The sequence below is a fragment of the Thermobia domestica genome, chromosome 15 (assembly GCF_964235325.1).
Source record: "Thermobia domestica chromosome 15, izTheDome1.hap1.1, whole genome shotgun sequence".
In the NCBI taxonomy this organism is placed as follows: domain Eukaryota; kingdom Metazoa; phylum Arthropoda; class Insecta; order Zygentoma; family Lepismatidae; genus Thermobia; species Thermobia domestica.
This window is the reverse complement of record NC_137468.1, coordinates 16,127,706-16,152,696: the sequence shown is the minus strand read 5'-3', so window position 1 is coordinate 16,152,696 and position 24,991 is coordinate 16,127,706. Positions and strand designations below refer to the sequence as shown.

The window sequence follows — 24,991 nt, the reverse complement described above, 5'->3', positions numbered from 1 at the left end:
CTAAATGCCTCTCGTGGGGTCTGTATGACCCCCCCCCCCCACACACAAAAAGTACGGCATTTTCGATGTATTTTATCAATAGTAAACATTGAAACGAAACAATATTTAGAATTTTTCTTCGATTGCAATTACATAACAATAATAACAACTACAAAAAATCACAAAATAAACATTTATAAACTTATAAAAAAAGTTGCTTTTGTAGTATAATCTTTTTTGAGTAATGAATAGGGAATTTAGGTCTGAATATAATACGAATAATATACGGGAGTGAAACGTGATAACCCACAAATGTGTGTTCATCAAGATTTTACAAACACTTACACTTTTACGAACATTTTTTTGTTTTTTGGTTTAAACCAGTTGGTTTTTATGAAAAAACCAGCTGGTTTAAACCTTGGTTTAAACCAGCCAACCCTGATATATATATATATAAAATTAACCTCTACCATTCCACTCAGATAGCTGCCCAACGGTCTCCTTTTCTAACTTTTAAATACAGCATAGACTTACTTTTTACTGTAAATACTTATATGTCAAACTTTTTGTATTACGAATACGTACAATAAAACACGTATTACTAAATAATAATTATACATTAACAATTTCTTTAATATCCCGGCTTTCTGAATACACTCGAACGTAAACAAGTAAATATACAGGGTGTTTCAAAATGAATATCGGGGTTTTAAGGCCTTGTAGTACAATTATAAATAACACATGAAATGAAAGAGCAACTCAAACAGTTTTTGCTACAAGTGCTCAATGTGAGCACCATTCGTCACACGGCGCACATTGAGTTGATAGGCGAGAAAGGTCCATAAACTTTCCGCCGGCATATAGCACAAACCACATTCACTTTAGAAGAGTCTCGTTGCAACTGTACCATCTCGTGGAAATTTGCTGACTCCTAGATGCGAACATTAAGAGAGTTTACATCGCCAGTTAGATGAAATGTCGATTCATCACTGAAGACGACAAGATCCAGAAAATCTTCATAGTCATGCAGCAATATTTCATTTGAATGTTGGCACGTACATCGTAGTCCGTAAGCTTTAGAGCTTGTAGCAACTGCAAACGATAAGGACATAGTTGTAAACGTCTCCTTAAAATTCTCCATACAGAGGGTTGCACTGTAACTACAGTTTCAGTCTTTGCAAAATGTAAAATACAAAAAGCTTGCTGCTCAGTAGTCGCCATCTTTGCTACTAGCGCTTCCTAACGGCAGACAGTTGAATTGCTCTTTCATTTGATGTATTATTTACCATTGAAAGGTAATTGTAATAAATACTACAAAACCTTACAACCCTGAAATTCATTTTGAAACACCCTGTATATCATAATTTGACGTATCACTTTGAGGACTCTTCTGTGAAATACAGTAATTTCCTTGACTTTCGACATCATTTTCAAGTATTTCGCTGACTCATTTTAATTTCCCTCACTTTCAGATCAGTGTGAATTCTGTTAACGTAAAGGTGTAGGTCATTGTTGACCAAATATTGTATTGTCATTGAAGATACAGTGTTACGAAATTTTTGGTATAAAAACAGTTTCGTAAATATCTATATCTATATATATCTATCTAAAATCATACTATAATTACAGCCTAGCCCTTTACACTTGATATCAAGTAGATTTCAAACCACGCATAATTGTACCAGCTTTATCACTCTCCCTCGACCATGCCGTGCCGTTGCATCTCGTCAACATCAAGTAAATACAAAAAATAGGCAACGGTAATGAATATGTTAAGAATGGATTAAAATTTTAAAATAGTTTTCGTTGTCATTCTAGTTACAGATTTTTGTAATTCCTAAATTTTTATAGTTCAAGATTTCAACTCTCGTCTGGAGTTTTAGTCACGGAGGTTTAAAACAGGAAGAAAAAGAACAGAAATATCACGGAATAAAAAGGAACGGACTTAACAACACGGGAAGAGCTGTGTTTTACAAAAAAAAAATACGTTGTCTAGTGTGTCAGCGATCTCCAAATGAGGTGAAGCGAACTAAAATATGACGGAGGCAATTTGCGCGTCTTTCTTGTTCCTTGTTGGAAGGCTGCCAACTCATGTTATTTTTATTGTCATGCCAATGCTGTGAAAATTGTCACAATAATCAATAAATAAATTTTAATAAACCAGTCTCTCTACTTCATTTCTAGTTCCAAATAAAATTTTTGAACCTTCTACCCTGTGTTGCGTTTCTTTTAACTGTTTCGATAAACCTGAGACCGGATTTTCCGCTTTTGAATCTCCAATGTGTTCCTTTACTCGTATTTTAAAATTTCTTTTCGTTTTCCCTATATAACTCTCTTGGCAACGTTTTATTTCGTAAAAACCTGATTCTTTTTATTGGGATCTGTCTAATAGCTCTTAAATTGAGTGATGATCTTTTCTAACACTTAAAAAAAAAAAAAAGTACGGAAGCCGTATTGTGTATCAGAGGCGGAGCCAGGACGGACTTCTGGGGGGGCGGTAGGTCGTAATACTACTACTTAGAGCTACTTTTAAGAACTCTCGGAGTTGTCAATCTGGGAAAATAGGTAATCCAATCCTTTATGTCGGTTTCAGGTTTATCAGATCTTAAATTCCTTTTAACCTGATTATTCCAACTATTTAATAGCGAATATGAGTATCCATTCAAACTATCAGTTTCATCCGGTATTCAATCTCTCTCTGTAAATCTGTTTTTAAGGGAGTAAGTCGTATTGCACGTAAAAAGAAATTCTTTCAACTGTTTGCTTTGGTACCTGCTGAATGTGCAGATTTGTAATGAATCTACTGTGTACCTGCTATTAGTTGTGGTGGACGCTGGTAATGTAATAAATTTGTTGTTATGCCTTCTTATATTAAGATCTAGGTTTGTAAGATTGACGTTCATTTTATACTGGGAATTTCAATCTGTCATTAAAATAATAAAAAAAAAATAATAATAAAACCACAAATTACTTACCAATTCTGAAGACCTACATGGGGTTTTTGAGTTTGGTTTATGGTTTATCACGTATGAGCACGCTTTGTCTAATGCACCTACGAAGGATTGGTCGTCTGAGAACACCTCCTGGATTAAATCTTTGTATTTTTTATGTACACGTAACATGCTTTCTATAAATTGTGTGTGAATCTGAAAAGAGAAAGTAAAACGCATTATGCACTATTAAATAGTTAGATTTCAATTTATTTATTTATATAAATTTATGGGCATTACCGCATCCATGGCTTTAAGCCCATCACCGTATGAAGGATGATGCCCCTTGGCGAGCACACTATTCCGGAAAAGGAAGAAAGGGATGAAGAAGGAAGGAAGCGGCCTGAAATCTATGTTAGGTACTATCCCGACATTTGCGGAGTGAGTGTGAGGAAAAAACCCAGAGAAAACTTCCCTCAGTATAGTTGGCCTGAAGAAACTGTTATACCTTTTTGATCAATTATCTCCACTGGGAATCGAACTCGGGATCACTAGCACAGGCGTTGGCGACTATACTACACGGGGCCACACTAGTTTACTTCATATTACGCTCAAATAAGTGTAATACGATTTCCTATACAGACTTTCTACAGGTACTGGTGGGAAAAAAGAATCCCTAACTTTGCATGACTCTTTGAAACATGATGCGAAACTGTTCGAGAAATTTTTGGTAGAAGAAAAAGGAGAGGTTACAGAAAGATTTGACGTAAATCACTAACTACGTGTAACGGCAGGGCAGAGAAAAGGGCTTATTAAAATATACAGATAACTACTGTTCCTATATCCGTCTGAAAACGTGGCTGATTATCTATTCAAAGTATCAACCGCTAGACGGCAGTATAGCAAAGTTGTGAACACAACTCTTTATCTGCTATTTCTCTATAAATCTATATCCTTTAAACCTTACAAATAAAACTGAAAATGACCTTGTTTGTAATCACATCGCGGGAAAACATCTGAACAGTTTCAAATGATCTTTTGAATATATTTATCGCCTAGCTCAAACTGGGTTTCTATCACATCACTGCAATTAAAATGCGTATTCTCAGGTAAAGAGTTCAAAATTTATGCAGAGTATCCCAGAGTCCTTCAAGTTAGGAAGATGAATGCCGGTACATAAAGTCCTCATTAGAAATAATCGGTAATATTTTACTTTCTCACTTTGTATTCATAAAATAGAGAAACTGAAGATCTGGTTGAGTAGTTCAAAGTGAATTTATGAACATAGTTAACACCTGGATTGAACTAGGTTATCACCCTTATGATTTGATTAAAATCTGTATCGTAAAGGGGGAGAGGTCCAAATATACCATTCAAATATTTTTCAAAAACATATTCTTCCCATTCCAAGGGCATTTCATCTAGTTAAGAGATGACGAAGTATTTTAAGACTTTACGTGAACTTCATGAATTTTCACCTAGTTAAGAGATAATACTTTGCAGACGAAGTATTTTAAGACTTTACGTGAACTTCATGAATTATTGCTACATAAAGTGTCCTTTCTAGTTATTTTATCATAATTATAAGATTTATTGCCAATATTTTGCTGTTCTCAAAGTTGGTTTGTCTTAACTGAATGATACAAAAGTAAGAGTATTATTATAAATACATTAAACTTATAGATTACTCGTATTATTAATTCGGGAGAACTCGCACCGGTCTTTTAGACCGATTCCTATATATATATATATATAGGGGTAGACAAAAAAATCTAAAAAACACTTCATACAGGACACCTAAGTTTGGCCCTCCACTGTACAACACGTGTTGCGGTTGCCGATCGTTTTTTTTTTTTTTTTTTTTTTTGTTTTCAGTGTGTCATGTGGACCTTCCTCTTCCATCAGCAGTAACCAGTTCACCTATGAGTGTCGTGGTGTGAAAGTGGTGCGGTAAAATAGGCGACCTGACAGACTTCCAAAGAGGCATGATCGTTGGTGCTCGTCTGGTTGGAGCTTCAGTGGCAACAGTGGCGAACATTGTGGGGGTATCGAAAGACACTGTGTCCAATGTCACGATGGCATACACAATTCATGGGCAAACAACGTCTGCAAAGCACAACAGCAGTCGAAAGACAATCCTGTCAGATAGGGACCAGAGGGCATTAAAACGGATTGTAGCAGCTAAAAAGAAGACCACTGCAATGAAAATTACGTCTGAACTCAATTCTGGCCTATAGAACCCGGTTTCATCGAAAACAGTGCGACAGGAACTTCATAAAATGAAAATTCATGGCAGGGCCGCTATCGCCAAACTCCTAGTCACAGCACTAAATGCAAAGAGGCGTCTCCAGTGGTGCAAGGACCACAAGGCGTGGACTCATGAGCAGTGGAAACACGTAATGTGGTCCGATGAATCGACCTTCACCTTGTTTCCAAAAACCAGTCGTGTTTACGGATGGAGAACACCGTCGCAGGCCTATGATACAGACTGTCTGCTCCCAACTGTAAAGCATGGGGGTGGTTCTGTTATAGTATGGGCAGTGATATCGTGTTTTTCTGCAGGTCCCATCATAGCCCTGCATGGAATGATGAATGCTAAGGTGTATGAGGCCATTTTGGGGGACCATGTTCTACCCATGGCCCAAATATTGTTCCCTAATGGTGATGGCATCTACCAAGATGATTTGGCACCCTGTCACACTGCAAAAACGGTGAAATCATGGTTTGAGGAGCATGAACAGGAGCTATTACATCTCTTCTGGGTCCCACAATCACCAGATCTGAAGATCATTGAGCCATTGTGGTCTGAGTTAGAAAGGCGTGTTCGGTCTCATTACCCTCCACCAGTTTCACCTTAAGGAACTGGAGCATGTTTTGGAGGAACAATGGTAAAAATTTCCACACATCACGATTCAGGAGCTGTATACGTCCATTCCACGTCGGATCCAAACTGTTTTGGACGCAAAAGGAGGCCCCACACCATACTAGGTATGATTTTCACACTTTTGCAAACGTTTTAGATTTTTTTGTCCCACACCTGTATATTGGAACACGTAGAAAATGTTTATTTTTTGTTAAGGGTACACAAGAGTTTTTGATTTATGGTATTGATATGGAAGTATTTAATACATTTTTGTTGCGGAGAATACCCTCGAGAGTTAAATTCAATCTCTGATGTTTTATATCTTAAATATTACAAAATTCGTAGCAAAAATAAGTAGTGCTCCTGTGTGTCTTTTAAACAAATCACAGAACAAACATCAAAATATATCATATACATCAAAATACAACACAAATATATATAAACATTATATAATTGTTTACGACACTAACATACTGAAGACAGTAGAAGGAGGCAGCTTTCAAGTCTACGGAATACCAAACAAACCTCCGTCAACAAGCCACTCAAGACTTGAAAGCTCTAGTTTCTATTACTATCTTTAGTATGTTTGTGCTAAAAAGTAGCTTTCGTATACAGAACAAACGACAAACGATACACTGTAAACCAATTTTTTAAAACGTCAGACAGATTATAGCTACAGCTCTCTATTTTTAGACCTGCATACACTATAAAGCAGCTGGCGAATTACTTAGCACAAAATGCAATTTCATTTACCGCAAAATCGAAACATGTACATATTAAGAATTGTCAAAAGCTATACCTATGTAGGAAGAAAAAAAATCAACATTAGAACTAGTACTTTGACAAAACTAAAACGCTTATGGGTAATAAAAAACTTGAAATGTTATTCTTTAAAAAAACTGTACCTCCGTGTTTGGATTTCTTTCAGCGACGCTTTCACTACTAGCTCTGTCCACATCAAACTGGAAATACACGGAAGGAAGGGTAGAGACAGAAGAACATTTATACATGTACAAAAATTAGGAAAAAACAGGCTACTCACTCTAAGCGACTCTAATTATCGTGTGTTATACAAAATATCTTTAAGGCACTTTGCATTTTTTCTCTTTCTAAGGTATATGACTACGGGTGACAAAGGATCTCTTTCTTTGTTCACTATTTAAGTTTATATCCCACGATTATACCCTATAGGCTAACGATTATGAGAAATGAGTTATGAGGGAAATTAGAAAAAGTACACAAAAAACATATATTCAAAATTTAAAAATTTACGTCTCGAGTGCTCCAAAACTTTTCACACCTTACCAATCACTAGCCATTTGTTACTTGTTTCGGGGTTTTCCCTGTCCTCCAAGCGTGAGGATTAAGTTTTTAGAAAGCAGGTTGTTCCTTTCCAACTTAAAGAAATGAACAGGTTTTTTCCACATATTGAAGTATAATAAACATTCATCAGAATTGAAAGCTTACAGTTATTTCATATGAATTAACTGTTACTCGCTGTTACTGTTCAAAGTCTTCTTGTCAAGAATAAATAATTTCAATAATTTTCTACATTCACTACACTACACTATTCGTATTATAATAGTTCGTTATTGTAACTTAGTATTAGTTCTAACAAATGTTTATTGTACTTCAATAAGTGGGAAACGTGACGTACATTTTCTCAAAATTTAGAGAAACAACGTATATATACAGGGTGTTTCAAAACAAGACCGACAACATCTGGGAGGTGATTCCTGACACCAAGATAAGACAAAAAGTAGACCAACCTGGGTGCACAAATGCTTCCTTTCAGAGTTATAGGCTGCCGAAAATATGAAAAAACTTTAGAGGTCCATAGCTCCAATACTATGGGACCTACCATAGTCGGATCAAGATTTTATTTAGAAGTAGTATACAAATATTCATGTTTCACTATCTTGCGGTACTTCTGCAACAATTTTTATAGAGGTAGTTAGTGAGTATTTCAAATTATATGCTCGTAGCCAAACTCCCTTCTAGCACCCAGGTTAGTCTATACTTTTCATCTTATCTTGGTGTCAAGAATCACCTTCCAACCGTTGTCGTTGTTTTGAAACACCCTATATATAATGCACATATTCGGAGGAAAGACGTCCACTTGACTTTCGAAATTATTGGTGATTGATACAGCTTCAACACTTTTGGAGCTTTTGAGACATTTATGTGTAGTAAGAAGCCTCTCCTCCAGATATCACTTAAAAAAGTATTCTCCTTTTCACATTACTTGTTCCTTAGTCTTACTTGTAGCTGTTTTCCTATAGTTTTCATGTGTAAAAACTCTTGTAGGAACGTACTTACTTCATACTTTCCAAATGTCTCTATCGCACAATCTAGATTTTTCTACTCTTTCTCACATACTCACTTGGTTGAGTGTAGTTCAGATTATTTCATTTCTATTCATTTTTTAAAAATATATTTTACAGAGAATATTTCCCAGGAACCTTATTGCACCTCTCTCTTTTAATCATTGTTGATGTTTCCACAGCGTAGGATATTATGATTGCGAAGTACGTCCTTTATTCAAATACTCTAGTTTCCGTAAGTGTTCATATTCCATATGAGATGTTTCACACTTCAATTAAATCTTCGTCCTTGCTGGAGTACCCTAGTAACTTTTCACATTCGGTCATCTACGTCCCTTCTGCACCCTGATAAACGAGAAGTTTCTTCTATAAAATTCACAGGGTGCAAAAAGTGTACGACTGGGCCGATAATCGAACCCGGGTCTCCGGTTTACCAGGCCGATGCATTCACCATTAAGGTACCCAGTCAATTTCTTGAGCAACTGAACTGTACCACAGTTCCTTTTATGCTTGGAATGAATGTTTGAGCACTGACTTCCAAGAGTGATAGAATGCACGGCTGTCCACCCAGCACGCTGGGTAGCATAGTGGTTAACACATCGGTATGGTAAGCCGGAAACCCAGGGTCGATTCTCCATCCAATTCTGTATTCTTCACTCTTATTGAATTCGCACCTACAGAAAAATTGATGTAATATAAAATCAGCTGTTTACTCCATCTATAAATACGTTATAATAATCTTTTCCCATTGTTTTGTAAGAAAAATCTCTCAAGCAATTCCGATAGTTTTATAAGAAAAATCTCTCGTGCAATTAACTCACGTAAATAAGCACTGAAAAACAAAATTCTTAGATTCTTAGTTTATGGAAAGACTAAGTAACACTAAGGTTGACATGTTTCTGCATTGTAAATACAGGACACGAACTGTTAGATAATAAACAAATAAATAAAACATATTTCAAAACGTACATGCGTTACGTTAAGTTATTTTTACACCTAAAAATTTCAATATTTTTTTTAAAAGTGGATTTAATGGCTTTGATCATGATTTAGTGTTGACCTATTAATCATTTTGATTAGTAGGTACTTCATCATCATCATAAAACCACTTCCAACACTAATTAATATCATATTTCACTATCTTCAGTAGTGAGTTTATATGCTGAATTGACATTTCTCAGTAACTATTTGCCCTGGAACACACATTTATGAAATTCACTGCAAATAATGCTCAAATTCATTAAACACAGCAATATGGATTCCACTGTTGTCAGGTTAAGTCTTTTTTCCCCTTCCTTCACTCCACACACTATGAAAATGTGCTGGATGCTGCAATTTTGGTAGTTGCGACTGCTATTCTGAGGAATGATCCACGGCTCATTTACTTATCCAGAAGAGTCGTTCAGAGGGTCCGAATTATTTGCGACTAGCACCCCGGTGTAATGATACAACTCTTCCATGCAGCAGCATAGAGAATGTCCTCTTTAGCACGGCTTCAAAGTTTAATCGTAGGTACTAGTACGAAAATACTGGACAAATGCCTCCTGTACACCCTTCATACAAGACAGTGTTGTATATACAAGATCCTGACAACCCTATGTATCACTAGTAAATCCTATATTTATGCTGCAGACTAATTCATAATTGGAAAAATGAAATGAAATCTTTGAGTTTTACGTCCCACGGTTATGCCGGTTAGGCTAAAGGAGACGGTGATTATGAGAAATGAATGAAATGATGGAATGAATAAAGTGGGAGGAAACGGGAGAACCCCTAGAAAACCCACGCACACGGTGTTTGTCCACCACAAAGTTCACTTGGCGGGAGCAGGGTTTGAACCCGGGACCCCAAGCACCAGAGGTGAACGCTCTACCACTGAGCCACCGCGGCCCCTTAATTCATAATTGGGTTACAATTTTTAGTATAATAATATTAGTCAAATACAGTTTAATCAATAAATAAATATTTGAACATAATTTTATCATAGAATGAACCTCGTTGCCCAGCAAAGTTCTTGAGAGCATTGACTCCCAAGTGCAATTACAGAGCCATCTACCATGTGAAAGACTTTTCAACCACTGACTACACTTCCACCATTTCGTTATATCATTTCACGAAATGCTATTAGTTTGAACTACCCAGCATTAACAAAAATCATGTTACAAAATTGTATCAAAAAATATGCGACGCCCTACTTGTAAAACATACGCATGGGACTGTTATTAGCCTACAGAGCATACGTGTGGGCCTAAAATTAAAATAAGTTTAGAGTACTGCAACCTTTAACAATTGACTTATCTACGACGTCTTTCTCTGTGCGTCTAGTGTCATAAACTTTAAGAAAACCTTCCTAATTCAATTCAGAACAGCATCTCTCAAGCAAACATGCACTTTAGAACAAGGAACAAGACGGGTGTAGTGAGACCTTTTTGTGTTCCACTCGTAGGTTTCACATTTTTCCAAAATACTGAACAATTCAAGAAAAGCACACTCAACTCCAGAAATAAACCCGGCAATATACAGATTGTATACAGATTGGGCATATATTACAAGGAAATCTCGCAAAAATTATTTATCAACATACAATCATTATTTCTACATGAAAGATGATGTGTCCAAGATTTAATTCTTCGAGTAACTTTTTTTTTTTTTTTTAAATTACAGCGAAAATATATTGTTGAAACCGTTGTGGATGGTTTGTTCCAATGGGTGCTCTGGGTGAGTGCTAGAATGTTATTATGTTATTATTATTATTATTATAGGATACACAATCTTATTCGTCAATTCATTTGATAACATGGCAAACACTCTCAAAAGTGTGAGATATTTGTTACTTTTACATATACAGTCTTGAGCTAATATGACTTCGACACTTTTCAATAATAATAATAATAATCGCACTCATATCTACGACATTTTGATTGGTAACTTTTCAACTGTCAACAAAATCCTTTTAATTATGTCCTTGATTTATACAACTCTATTGTGCCAACGATAATACGCCTATGCCTTTTCGAAACTATAAATAAAGGGAGGGGGGGGGGTATTTTTCTTCTGGGGCGCTAACATCAACCTAGCTATCAACTGTTTTTGTGCAATTACAAAGACAAAGCTTACAAGGAATTCTCAGATTTCCAGAATAAAAAGCCGGGACTCCCTATGAAAATTTACATTGTTGTCGTCACAATTATGCATTTGCTTTTTGCTGAAACATCAGAATTAATTAAATAATTGGTCAACGCTCACGAAAAGTGATTGACAGGAAGCACATTATTCCTATTGGTTGAGTATCGATGACTACTAGAAGCTGTTTTTAAATCGCACGAATGATATAACTTACGTTTTGGAGAAAATCTAGGGCATACGGAATTTTTGAACAATTACAGGGGACAGATAATGTAAGTTCAGGACGCCGGAAGCTCTAAGCTTGCGTAATGCGTCTTAACTCTTGAGCAATACTTTTGAAGACAGTTTCAACGGCTGGCAGCTGCCACGCATTAGGCAAGTTTTTTATTTATAATTGCAACATGCATCAGTTATGAACTCCAGCTTATCTTTTTAAAATGTGTGTCCAACCTCCTGGACTAGAGAATGGGAACCGGGAAACCTATGAAGTAAGTCATTTCAGATAAACATATTCCGAAGCTGGGCATGCACGAATTTTTAAATTAGATTTAAGACCATCCTTTAAATTGATGTTATATAGCAAAGTAAATTGTTATATAAAAACTATTTCAGCAACTTGGCTTCTAGGGAATAATGAAGATTATTAGTTGACTATTTATTATACCTACAACTTACTCTTAGTATTGTGTTAAACCCCTCCCCGTTCGTCTAGTGGCGAGTACGCGCGCCTTTGGTACACGAAATCCCGACACCCATTCACTGAACGAGAGCAGTTGAATTTGAATACACTATAGTGTTAGGATTCCACTGCAAGCCCACGTCTCACATAGCCTCGGTGTTAAAAATGGACACTACATTTCAACTACTACCAAGTATTTTGTTGAACAGAACCCTCTTTACTGTAAACTAAGCGCAATGGTTTCTTCTTTATTATGTTTGACAAACTTCTCTTCTAAATAAAGTGTTATTTCTTCTATAAACTACAAAAAACTATTTGTAAGTAAAATTGCAATGACAGTATCCTCTTTTATGAAACTTGGAAAGGACCACGGCGTCTTCTGTTGTCATATGTTTCCGCATTGGTAAATCATGCATCTAACAAAGAACTGGAGAATATATTATGTCCGCCATTGCAACTGTCAATCGTAAATTACAGTTTGATATATATTACGAGAATTAAGTGATTCCCCTCCTCAGCGCTAGAAGTACATGCAAGATCGCATCCTCACATTTACCTTACATCACTACGAAAAAGAACTGTAGACTATTTACAAAAGTAATAAAATACGACGGCTTGAAAAAAAATAAAACTAATTAGTGTTGACTCCATAAACGATAAATTAATATAGCTTATAATTCATGTAACACGCTATTATTTACTTCAAAACAGTTCCTAAAATTCATTGGTGCATCTTCAATTCGATATTAACACCACTGGAAAAAAAAAAAATACTAATTACCAATGCCTACACTGATTTTTCATTCCTCCAATGCACGGTTTCATCTATATTAATTTTATTGATTTGTGGAATTTGAGTTAATTTTGAGTTTAACGTCCCGTTCAGCAGCGAGGCTATATGAGAAATGGACCTACTGATTAACGTGGGATCCGAACCACATAAGCTCCCACCGGTAATCGAACCCGCGTCTCCCACGCCAAAGACTTTGTGGGATTTATTTTTAAAAGTACTTTTTGTATAGTGATGTTGCTACTGAACTGAATATGCACCAATGTATTGTAGAAACTGTACTTCAGTAGACGCTAGCATGGCACACGAATGACAAGTATAGTAACATTTTGTTTTTGAATCGAACACTAATCTGCTACTTTTAAAATAACATTATTATTTAATTTTAATAACTGCATGTTAAAACTATTTTGTTTATTACAAACTAAAAAGAACTATTTTCACAGGATTCCAATACAACATGATACATAATCAAATGCAGTTGAGTTCGTTCCTCTAGTCGCTGTCTTAACTTAGATCTTGGGGGGGAGTTGTTATTCTGGCAGAACTGTAATTTCTATGCATGGCAACACTGAAAATTCTTCAGGTTCATATTTTCTGTTGTAGAGTAACATTATCTACGATTGTGGTAAGTTGTATTTCATTATCTCCTTTCACTTATGAAACACAAGCATAAGAAAACTGGTAAATTTTGTATTATTTTTAGTATATCAGCCTCCTAAGTATGTAATTTTATTTAACTCAATATCACCTAGCGATTGCTATGTCTAAGGTTTGGACAATGTTAATGATGCTAATAATATAGAGCTTAAGCTTAATTATATTACAATTGGATCCATTGGAAGACCTTAATTCATGTTAATATGCCTAGTCTAATGGCTGGCGCTAGCGATTTTGGTGCACGGGGTCGAATTCCGATAGGAGAGCAATGAACGAACGATGGTGGTTCGGATTGCATCTTAAAACTGTAGGTTCCCGTCAAATATAGCCTCGGTGCTCAAAAAGAACAGTAAACTTCATCAAGCAAACAATAAAAAATTTGAATATTGCTTCGATTTCATTTTTAATCCTCGCACTATCAACGGGTGGGTGGATTCTTTGTGCCCACAATAGTATGTCCTTTTGTAATTACTCGTCTTAATTGTTTCTTTAAAATTGTAAAAGAAATATATTATTGATCAACATGTTTAGCTAAAGCGCATACCTTACAGTGGTGCAAATTGAATGTCAGTGTATCTCATAAATTTGCTATTTCAAATTGGTGGGCACAAAGTCCTCCCCCGTGACTGACATTTAGAAGTATCACTCCTAGATGGGAGTATAATAAACAGTTGTTAGTCTTATCTAATGTACTGCTCACTTTAGTCTCTGTAGATTTTTGTGAGTTTCTAATTTTTTTCTTTTCCGAGATATATTTAATCTTACCAGGTGGGTACAAAATTATCCCTCCCCCCTGGTAATCCGCGTTACAAAAAATACCTGAATAAGAACTTGTCAAACACAACAATCAAAAAAAAAAAAAAAAAAAAGAAGAAAAAGAAATTAAGCCAATACTGATTAGATATAATAATCTCGACCAGTAATCTCCACAATTTTCCAGGAGGAAGATAACAGCCAAATTGCTGAATCATGTGATATAAGAATCAACTTTACAACCACCCATTATCAAGATTGGTGTTACATTTGAAGTTCTAAATCTCTTTAAAATGGTAGGATGTAAAACCTCTGCTTTTCTCTACAAAAAACGAACTCGTCATTTCTACTATTAATTTACAAATTTTCGAAAATGAGTGACAGTCTATTTGTCTTAACTTCAAATTTCTGAAAAGTCTGTTGTATGCCTACGAGTGGAACATTCTAAAATCGGAGTGAGTTAGGGTTACCAGATTTATCAGAGGGAAAAAGAGATGGAAGGATTTACATACAACAAGATATATGATTTCACAACGAGACACAGCATAACTTTGATAGAAACTAGAGCAGTTGCATTAGAAACAACTGCAACACAAATCAATTATATTACAATTCTTGATGGGAGGATTCCACGTTAAGTCGAAGGTCCTCGTTTCATACAACCTCGGTACTGAAAGAGACGCTACATTCAAATTCAACGAACCAAGTACAGGGTGTTTCAAAATGAATATCGCGGTTTTAAGGCTTTGTAGTGTTTATTACAATTAACTCATAAATAATACATCAAACGAAAGAGCAACTGAAACAGTTTTGTATGAACTGCTTCCTTTGTATGCCGTTAGAAAGCGCTAGTAGCAAAGATGGCGACTAGTGAGCAGAAAGCTTTTTGTGATTTACACCTTGCAAAGACTGAATCTGTAGTTACAGTTCAACGTGCTTTCCATATTACATTCAATTGCAATCCACCAAGTGATATTAACATCCGTAGATGGTAAAACATGACTGTCGTGCAAAGCAAAGAGTACGGGACGAGCAAGAGTGACTGAAGAACGGGTTGAACGAGTGAAAGAGTCACTCACGCACAGCCCCAAGAAATCAATTCGGAACGCTAGTCGTGAATTAGCATTTCCAGTGACGCCTGTGTGGAGAATTTTAAGGAAATTGAGGAATTTAAGAAAGAAAATTGAAGCAGTTGTTGCACCAATTACTCCAAACACACTGATCAAAGTTTGGGAAAAACTCGCCTATCGACCCCATGTGTGCCGTGTTACGAATGGTGCTTGCATTAAACACATGTAGCAAAAACTGTTTGAGTTGCGCTTTCATTTGATATATTATTTACAATTGTACGTTAAACGTATTAAATACTACTAAGCTTTAAAATCCCGATATTCATTTTGAAACACCCTGTATATTACAAAAATTTTTCTCTGCCTTTTAGTTGAATTTTAATGATGATTGCATCTCGTTAAGAGACCCACATCCCTTTTTATACGTTGAAATATATTTGTAGTACATATTGAAGTTTACAAGCATTTGGAGATCTACTTTTATTAATTCAATGTAGCTTAAGTTTCTGATATTTTATACACCACAATGGATCAAAACTTATTTGTTCAATACGATGTTCACAGTCGAAGACTAAGATGCTAAAATCAAATTATCAGCATAAGGTTGGAGTGTCTGCTAGATAGTATGTAAAAACGCAAAAAGGAAGAAACCATTTTACGGGGCCAACTAAAGTGTCCTTCGTGGACAGAGAGAGTAACAAACGAAGATCACTCTAGCCACCATCCTTCGCAGAAAGGCCAATTGGACTGAAAACATCTTGCGAAGAAATTGTTTTCTTCACACCGCTATAGAAGTAAAGATGGAAGGGAAACGAGGAATAGGAAGATGAACAGCTGACCGATGATTTGAACGATAGGAGAAAATATTGGGAGTTAAAAGAGGAAGCTGAAGATCGAGAAAAGTGGAAGAAACATTTCCAGGCCCAAATCTAAAATTGAAAAAAAAAAATCCTCACTAGTCCCAGAACCTACCGAAAGGCAGAATACTTATTACTAGGAATGCAATGGATATACCCTATTGCAATGAAATGAGCTGAGCGAGCTTAAACTACGTAATCAGGAAGCGTTTTCGGTGATTATTCCTCGATGGTACATCGGATTTTTGATTTCGACCTATGTTGTCACTCAGCACGACATACTCTATCAGCGTGCTAAGTTTGGTTGAGATCGGCCAAACGGTCTAGGAGGAAGCGTTTTTCGGTGATTATTCCTCGATGGTACATCGGATTTTTGATTTCGACCTATGTTGTCACTCAGCACGACATACTCTATAAGCGTGCTAAGTTTGGTTGAGATCGGCCAAACGGTCTAGGAGGAGTTCGCGGACAACCAAACGGCTAACCCGAGTATAAGAGCTTCGCTTCGCTCAGCTCAATTATTATTATTATTATTATTATTATTATTATTATTAATAATAATAATAATAATAATAATAATAATAATAATAATAATAATAACTAAAATGTATAACATAAAACGTGCCAGAAAAACCTAAGATCTGGCAACCCTAGAGTGAGTACAGATCTTTTAACGAAGATACACTTTAACTTTGCTAGAAGTGTGACAACGTAATTTGTATTTACATGCATACGAAAGAGAACGAAAAACATACATACACAAAACACTAACAACTTAAAATACCATATTTGGATGCGGCTCCCCCACCCCCTTCCTTAAAAGCACTTGTTTTCACCACTTTTATATCACTCACATTTTCCCCTTTCAATCCTGCCACCGCTTCGAGTCCCTGGTGTTTAATATGATTTAACATTTCTCCGGTAAACTTTTCCAGTCCTGCACAGATTGGCCGTAGTAAGGTGTACATGTTTTTCAAGTCGTTTTTCCTCTCCTGCTGCACCATCTCGGGACACTCTTGCTCCAACACTTCTTTATGATCTGCTACCATGTGCGTCTCACATTTTGCTTTCACTTTACCGAAAGAACTGTCAAAAAAGAAAGAAAATTTATTACATTCAGTTTTTTTTTTTAAATATATAAAACAAAATCACATAGACTATCATTTGTACGTAACATAACATTTTATCAGAAAAAATGAAATGAAATCTTTAAGTTTTACGTCCCACGGTTATGCCGGTTAGGCTAAAGGAGACGGTGATGATGAGAGATGAGTGAAATGGTGGAACGAAGAAAGTGGGAGGAAATGGGAGAACCCCGAGAAAACCCACGAGCACGGTGTTTGTCCACCACAAAGTCCACAGGGTGGAACCAGGGACCCCAAGCACCGGAGGTGAACGCTCTACCACTGAGCCACCGCGCCCCCATAACATTTCATCAGAGAAAGTGAACGCAATCAAGAATTTTAAAAAAATTAAAAAAGGAGGAACACGAAGAAGAAATAAAATCTTTCATTTTAACGTCCTACGTTTATGGCCTTTAAGGCTAAAGACGACGACCATTAAAACAAACGAATAAGTGAATTATGATGGAAGAAATGGCAGAATGAGAAAGTGGGAGGAAACGGGAGTACTCCGAGAAAACCCACGAACGCGATATTGTCCACCAAAACTTCCTTGACTGGGGATCGAACAAGGGACCCCCACGCACCAGAGGTAAGCGGTAGGCCACTGAGCCACCATGACCCCAGGAAAAGAACAAGAAACGAATAGATTTCAGTGTAAACTATCCATCCATACGTACACAGGGTGGTCCAAAAGTAGGTATACGCCCCTGTATTGATCAAATATAACGTTCTAGTTTAGGGGTTTAGTTGGTTCTGCTGTTCCGAGCTTAAAGTATAAGTAAAAAGACATTAAGAACAAATGATAAAGAAACTAGGTCTACCTGTTTGATAATAATAAGAAATTATACGAAATACGGTGAGCTGATCAGTATGGGACTGTATACGTACTTCTGAGCCACCCTGTATATACCAGATCTATACGGTAAATGATGTATATGTATACATAAATGTGAGAAGTGTAGATGGCTCTGTATGACTGGTTCAGACCAAGTGATACAATATTATTACGAATTAACAAAAAAAAAAAAAAAAAAAATTATACATATATTGTCCGTTTCACAACATAAGAGCCCTGTCTCACAGGGTTGTTGGTGGTTGTTGCCTGATGTCCGATGTCATTAAGTAGATGAAAGAAAAAAGGAAAAAAAAAGACAGGTGAGAAATACAGACAAAATGTTATTAGCTTTTGTGATAAATTAAAATCTGGAGAAAAGGGTAGACAAAATTAAGTGCCCCCCCGCCCTTCTTCACAGAAAACTGAATTAAAATAGAAGGGTAGACTAGTTTCCAAATTATTGATAAAAGAAAATGTAGGTGTTGTGCACCCATTTCTAGTGACTAAAGTACATTAAGTACAAAAGAATAATAATTAGAAATTACCTAGAATGAAGAAATTTCTGACTTCTTAGACTTTCTTCGTCTAATTTCTGAATAACTCGTTCCATATACTGTGATACGTTACACTCTTGCAATAATCGACTTGCCTCCAATTTATAGTGTTCTCCACTCGCTTGCAGAAAGGGTGTTTCAAATATTGTTTCATAAAGCTGAAAGTAAAACAAACCACACAATTAAATTACTTTATTAACATACATTGCTTTAATAACTGTATAGACATGAGAACAAAATACAAGGCGCACGAGCTCCTTCGTGGCTAAGCGGTTAGCGTACGCGCCTCTGGCGTGGGAGACCTGAGTTCAATGCCCGGCGGGAGCTCATGTGGTTCAGATTCCATGTTAATCATTAGGTCCACGTTTCATACGGCCTCGCTGCTGAACGGGACGTTAAACTCAAAATCAACTCAACTCAAAATACAAAGCGCGTCCAGCAAGTAAGTTTCTCTAAAGTGGACAAATACAAAGAAGACTTAAGTATTATTGAATCATTTACTGCCACAAATTCAGCACAGGTGACATTAGGATCTAGTAATCTACCACCACGAATTATAGCAGGGCCAACAAGATATGGTCTTTGAAGTTTCTGACCACATGCCGAGGGAATTTCAGCCCCTACTTTGGTGCTAATGTTACCAACCGCGGTCACTCTGTTTTACACCAATTAATTAAACTGCGATTATAGATGCACTTAAAAAGGACCTGATACGTGACTAGTGGCAACGGCGCTGTCGTCAGTCTGAGACCTTCTCTTGCTGGCTCCTCTATAGCGCACGCACGTATTTAATGGACCGGTATTGAAACTGAGACACCCGGCCCGTGGTTACTCCTACTTGGACGTATGCACGTATTGCACCTTGTCCCTTGTCAGATTTGTCCTTTAAGCTTGACTTGCTTTAGCGATGTAACCCCTACTCTCTAAGGGAGTGGGATACGTCCATCGCGCGGCCACACCGAAGTCCTGAGTGCCTACCAGTTACCTTTTGGTGAAGGCGGACTGCTAGCGAGTCAGTCCTCCCATGCTCTGCCAGTATGGTGCCGGAGCGTTAACGTAATCGCACCTCCCGCCCATGCTCGCCGTTGTCCAGTTTCCTGAGATAAGCTCACATAGGCTACTGAATCCCATGGTATGACCACCATTTCCTGCGGAGTCCAACCCAATCCGGGAGCCCCAAGGCATACTCGAGGGATCTTGTTGAATCCTAGCCCTGCCTACTTCTATTTGTTCAACGGCCACTGCCTTCATAGAGGTGCCAAGCACACGTCGAGATATTCCCATATCTTATCCCAGATACAATGGTACGTGTTAAGTCACCATTCGAATTTGATGCCAGTCCATATGCCCCACAGCTTCTACTGGGGTTAGAAACCGTTACCCAGATAGCTGGGAGTGTAACACTACCTTTAAACATATTCGCCACTAGAATTCAGATACCTGTCATACTGTGGAACCACAACTTATCTATTCTGATATCGTAGAAGTCAGCCACTGAGACTGAAACCAGTATGTTCATTACGCTCAAAATGCTCAGCATTACAAGAATTTCTTACGTATAAAAAGACATGAAAATTGCTCAGAGCACAATAATGCTCTCTTGCGTAGGAGGGCCCATATGACAACTGCTCTTCTGTCATCGTTCCATTGGAACGTGATTGACCGCCCACTGTATATCTTGATCCGAGTGATTTTCATGTCTTCTAACACCACTGTCATGCACTGGTTCCACTTCCATGCCGCTGACTTTTACGACATCGAAATACAAAAAAAGATCCCACAGTATGACAATTGTCTGAATACCGGTGGTGAATATGTTGAAAAGATGTGTCACCTGTGCTGAATCTGTGGCAACAAATTTCTCAAGGTCACTATCTCTTGTTTGCATTTACCACCCTAGAGAATGTTACTTACCAAATGCGCCCTGTAGATACACAAAATAAATACCAGAATTGTTTGTTTCGTTTATATATAAATTACTTAAGTAGTCGAAAAGACCGGAAACTCATTATCTCAAGAGTAGCAGCAAGTCTTTTGGAGCGGGAAGGGGAAGAATATTTGCCAAATCTAATAATACGAGAATTGTTAACCTACTTTCAGGTTAATTAGCTTTGTAAGGTGACATTAGCTGGAATTCCTTTTATATTACTTGTAAAACACAATGCTCTTTATGAGATATAGGTAATGGATCACAACAATTTGTGTGTTTTCCAAATAAATAACAAATAGTTCAAATTTTCGGATTGCCGGTAGGACATCAAATTCTCTATCGCCACAATCACATCTACTTGTGATACAATTTCGGTGGAAAAACCTACTGAAACTAAATTTGCAACAGCTTACTAAAAATAGGTTGAAGAGATTAGGTCTACCTAAGGATAGTTACTGGGTACTTATGATAAGCCTAAAACAGTATAATTTTTTTAAAAAATCTATTGAGGGCATTACATTATTCGAAAGTGGAAGATTAAAACTGTTTACAGTCTGAAGGTGGCAATCATACGGTAAATTTTTCACCATTCAGAAAAGTTCTGAGCAATATCAAGGAGTTATGGGTCAGTGAAAGTCAAAGTTTCCAAGAGTGCAATTATTGATAGTGACAATATCGAGGTACTATATTTATTAAACTATAAGAGGAAACGTTTTTCTGTTGATACTTTTATACCAGGACGATGGATGCCATGTGAGCTGATTAGTTTGCTGTAGACGCTTTAAGACAACGCCGTTGAGCAAGATAAAAATTCCCATTGAAAATTTTGGCAAGTACTAACAGAAGTATACCAAAATTAATCCAAGTGAAATTTGTAATCATTTTAAACTGGCCCTTGTTAAAGATTACTTTTAAATCAAAACATGTATAAGGTATGCTTCCTAACCTTACTTAAGTTCTCTGTTTAGGAAGAAAGCTGCTTCCTTTTACAGTAGAGTCCCGAGTATCTGGCCCAATGTGGTGGAAGGGCAGGCCGGATTTTTTTTTTTTTTTTTTTTTTTTTTTTTTAAAGGACGGATTTTTATGAATAGTTTTCTCCACAGTCACTACAACCTCTTTCGTTTATCATCCATTTTCAAATCTTCACTGTAGTACACTTAAAAAAAAAAAAAAAAAAAAAAAAAAAAAAAATACCCCAAGAACAATTTACGAAAACAGTACTGTACATACTGTACAGTTACAATCAGGAACAGCGAACAGCGGCAAGCGTACTGTATTGAGGTCCGTTACACACTGACGAAACAATGCACAAGGAACAGAACGCTGCTCTTTTCCTGTCACAACTTGTATTTTGCACACGACACGTAGGAGGATCGTAACAGATGCCCGCTTCCAATGCCTTGGCAATGTTGCCAATGCAACGCCTTGCCTTCTTCATTTAATTACGATAAAAGAAAGCTAAGGCCGGATACTCGGGAGTCTACTGTACTTCATTTAAAACAATTTAAACTATTTTGACGCTAGTGCACCTCCCTGTAAACAATGGTTATTTTTGAATAACTCTATAACTTCAGACAGAAGATTAGTCGCTATAATAAAAGAAAATCCACTCACTTACCTCTAAGTTCCCCTTCTTCTTGTACTCCTCTACACTAACGAAGGATTCTATAACGCCTTTAATTATATCCGTAACGTCATGACGAGCAGTTCCCATTCGATCATTCTTTATTTCCTCCAGCAATAAGTTAACCAGGTTTTCTTTCAAAGGATATATCATATTTCTTTTCCAAATATCAAGACCTGGAAAAGAATGTTAATGCACTATTTAAATCTTTAATTGAAATACAATACAATAAAATCGTTCTCTATTAGAAAGTTATATCTTTATGCAAAATGAAATTTCAATCGAACTGTCAATGATCAGAAAAGTACACTATAGAACGATCAACGATTTACATAATAAAGCAACAAATTGTACTTGTTACCCGAATATTACGTTCTTGGAAGATTTCGTGGAATACGGGAAGGTTCCTGTTTGATAATAATGGTTTGTGGTTGTAGTATAAGCCAAATAAAGGTTGACAGTAGAAAAATAAAAGTGGCACGTACTATTAATAGCAATTGCTAATATTTAGGGCGGTTGATTGGAAAGTTAACTTAAAAGTTAAATACCCCTTTGCTTATTAAAAAAACCTAACAATATGCATATGAATATGTATAAATATATGTAAATTCTCACGGGAAGGTTCATGTGTTCGAAATTATATCAGACACAAATGTACATACAATAAACTGAATTTAGAGGGACGCGGTGTCTCAGTGGTAGAGCGTTCACCTCCGGTGCTTGGGATCCCTGGTTCGATCTCAGCTCGTGCCGTGTGAACTTTGTGGTGGACAAACACCGTGCTGGTGGGTTTTCTCGGGCTTCTCCTGTTTCCTCTCTTTCTTCATTCCACCATTTCAATCATCTCTTATCACCGTTTCCTTTAGCGTAACCGGCATAACCGTGGGACGTAAAACTTAAAACGACTTCATTTCATTTCAATAAACTGAATTTAATAAAACTCTATACTGCAATGCAGACACTAACTTCAGAAAGCTTTAAAAAAATTAGTAAAAATAAATAAAATAAAAATACACAAAAATAAAACACGCAAATGTAGTTGTTTCTACTCCGTCAACTGCTTGCACAATGGCAGCTTGTCGCTCTGACATACACTCAGACCCAATGCACTGAATTGTTTGCAGGTGCATCACCTTTGGCTATTACAGTTCAAGCACCTAACAGCAACCAACGTAGGATCTACTGAACTTCGATGTTTTCACTTACACTATTGTCCATATTAACCCTTTAATTGGCTAGCATTGATAGCATTACCATCAAAATATTTAGTTTGCTTTTATGGTTCAATCATGTCTTCCTGATCGTAATTTAGTAATTTTTAAAGTATTTTTGTACTTTGGTTACAAAATACAGGGTGTTTATTTCAAAGCAACACTGCCATAAAATAGGTCTTATGTGTACTGAGCAGCATTGCCCTATTATGGTCAAATATCATAAGAATACTCTCAGTAATAACCAACAGTTTCCTTGCAATATTTTGCTACAGAGCAAGAAACCACAAATAAAATAAATAAATAAATAAATAAATAAATAAATAAAGAACTTTTGCGGAACGTAGGAGATAAAGCTTCTACAATACTAAATTTGACTGTTCCCTGTGGACGAAGATTAGAAGTATCTAAAGAAGCGATCCGCAAATTATGTATCTGAATATTATATAAAAGCAATAATGACAATTAAATGATCACTGAAGTTATAATTCGTGCGGACAATGCAATAGAATGCGATGTTGCTTGACAGCAACACTGCCCAATAAAGTGTTAACACGTTCATCCCGAACGTACGTCACCGCTGGTACACGTTCTACAATATAAGATAATTAAAGTAACGCAGTTGGAAAAGCGTTACCTTCGAAAAAAAAAAAATCAAATTTCATTAGGGGTTTCTATGAAGCAATCCATTCTGAAGTGTCTTTTTGGACATAAAATACTATTCTTCTGAAATTTTCACATATTTGGATTTGTGCCTACCGGTGGCTCATGGCGGCCTGTGTTTATTATACCCTAAGCGCGGGCCGACGTGTGCCACCGGTAGTGATCAATAATTTTGTCAAATCTTTCCGATTTGAAGATCAGGTAGTTTGATTAATACCTACATGATGACATTACTTTACAAAGAATTGGACGAGAAGTCTCGCGGATGCTCACAAAGAGCAGCTTTATTACAGAAAATAAGTATTGGTTCTTTTGTGTTTGCGTTCGGAGATTGCAACAGCATTGTTGGAGAGTAAAATAAATAAAAATAAAATTAAAAATACACAAAAATAAAACGCGTAAATGTAGTTGTAAATGTCCTAGTGTAATAACGGTGCTATTTTAGTGTAAATACTTGTAAAAAGTGGTAGTAAATACTTGAAACGTAAAATCCTGTTACGAAGTCATGAAACAGGAAAAGGCAACCCCGACAGCTCGAAAATTGGCAAAACGTGTTTCCACATACTGCAATACCTGTGAAGGTAACCCCACTATGTCTCTTCAGTGATTCAATGAGAAAAATTAAGAAAATTCAAAAAGCAACAACCAAGCAAGTAACTCAGTAGACAGTCTGTTCATTATTTTCACTTCACCACAAAATAGCGTACCTCCAATTTTTTTAAAGTGTATTTTTTAGTGAATAATAATGTTTTTAATGATTTTGTAAAAGTATTTGTTTACAATTTTCACTCAATAAGTTTTATTAATAGATTATCTGTACATTTCCATACGTATTTTATTTTATAAAAGATGTCATACTAACTACACTTTATGTACAATAAATATCAGGTTCATTTCTCTTAAAAGATTTACAGGTTTGCTCCATAGATTGCCTACGATGTATATAATAATAGAAAGTCCGTAACACTGTTCTACTTTTTTTTACTAATTAAATTTAAAAAACAACTTATACCCACGAA

The 24,991-nt window shown here is 36.4% G+C and overlaps 1 protein-coding gene across 3 annotated transcripts in view; it reads right to left on the bottom strand.

The window, feature by feature from the left end:
• Cul2 (cullin 2) overlaps positions 1-24,991 on the bottom strand; it is a 75,683-nt gene that overhangs the window by 24,292 nt on the left and 26,400 nt on the right. For 2 of the 3 annotated variants that reach the window (XM_081741347.1, XM_081741348.1), the window contains exons 5-9: positions 22,093-22,274; positions 18,536-18,702; positions 16,886-17,117; positions 6,678-6,734; positions 2,955-3,125 (exon numbers count right to left, since the gene is read on the bottom strand). In XM_081741347.1, coding sequence (XP_081597473.1) covers positions 2,955-3,125; positions 6,678-6,734; positions 16,886-17,117; positions 18,536-18,702; positions 22,093-22,274 — 809 coding nt within the window. The remainder of the gene's footprint in view (positions 1-2,954; positions 3,126-6,677; positions 6,735-16,885; positions 17,118-18,535; positions 18,703-22,092; positions 22,275-24,991) is intronic. The other variant, XM_081741349.1, reaches the window with a different exon arrangement.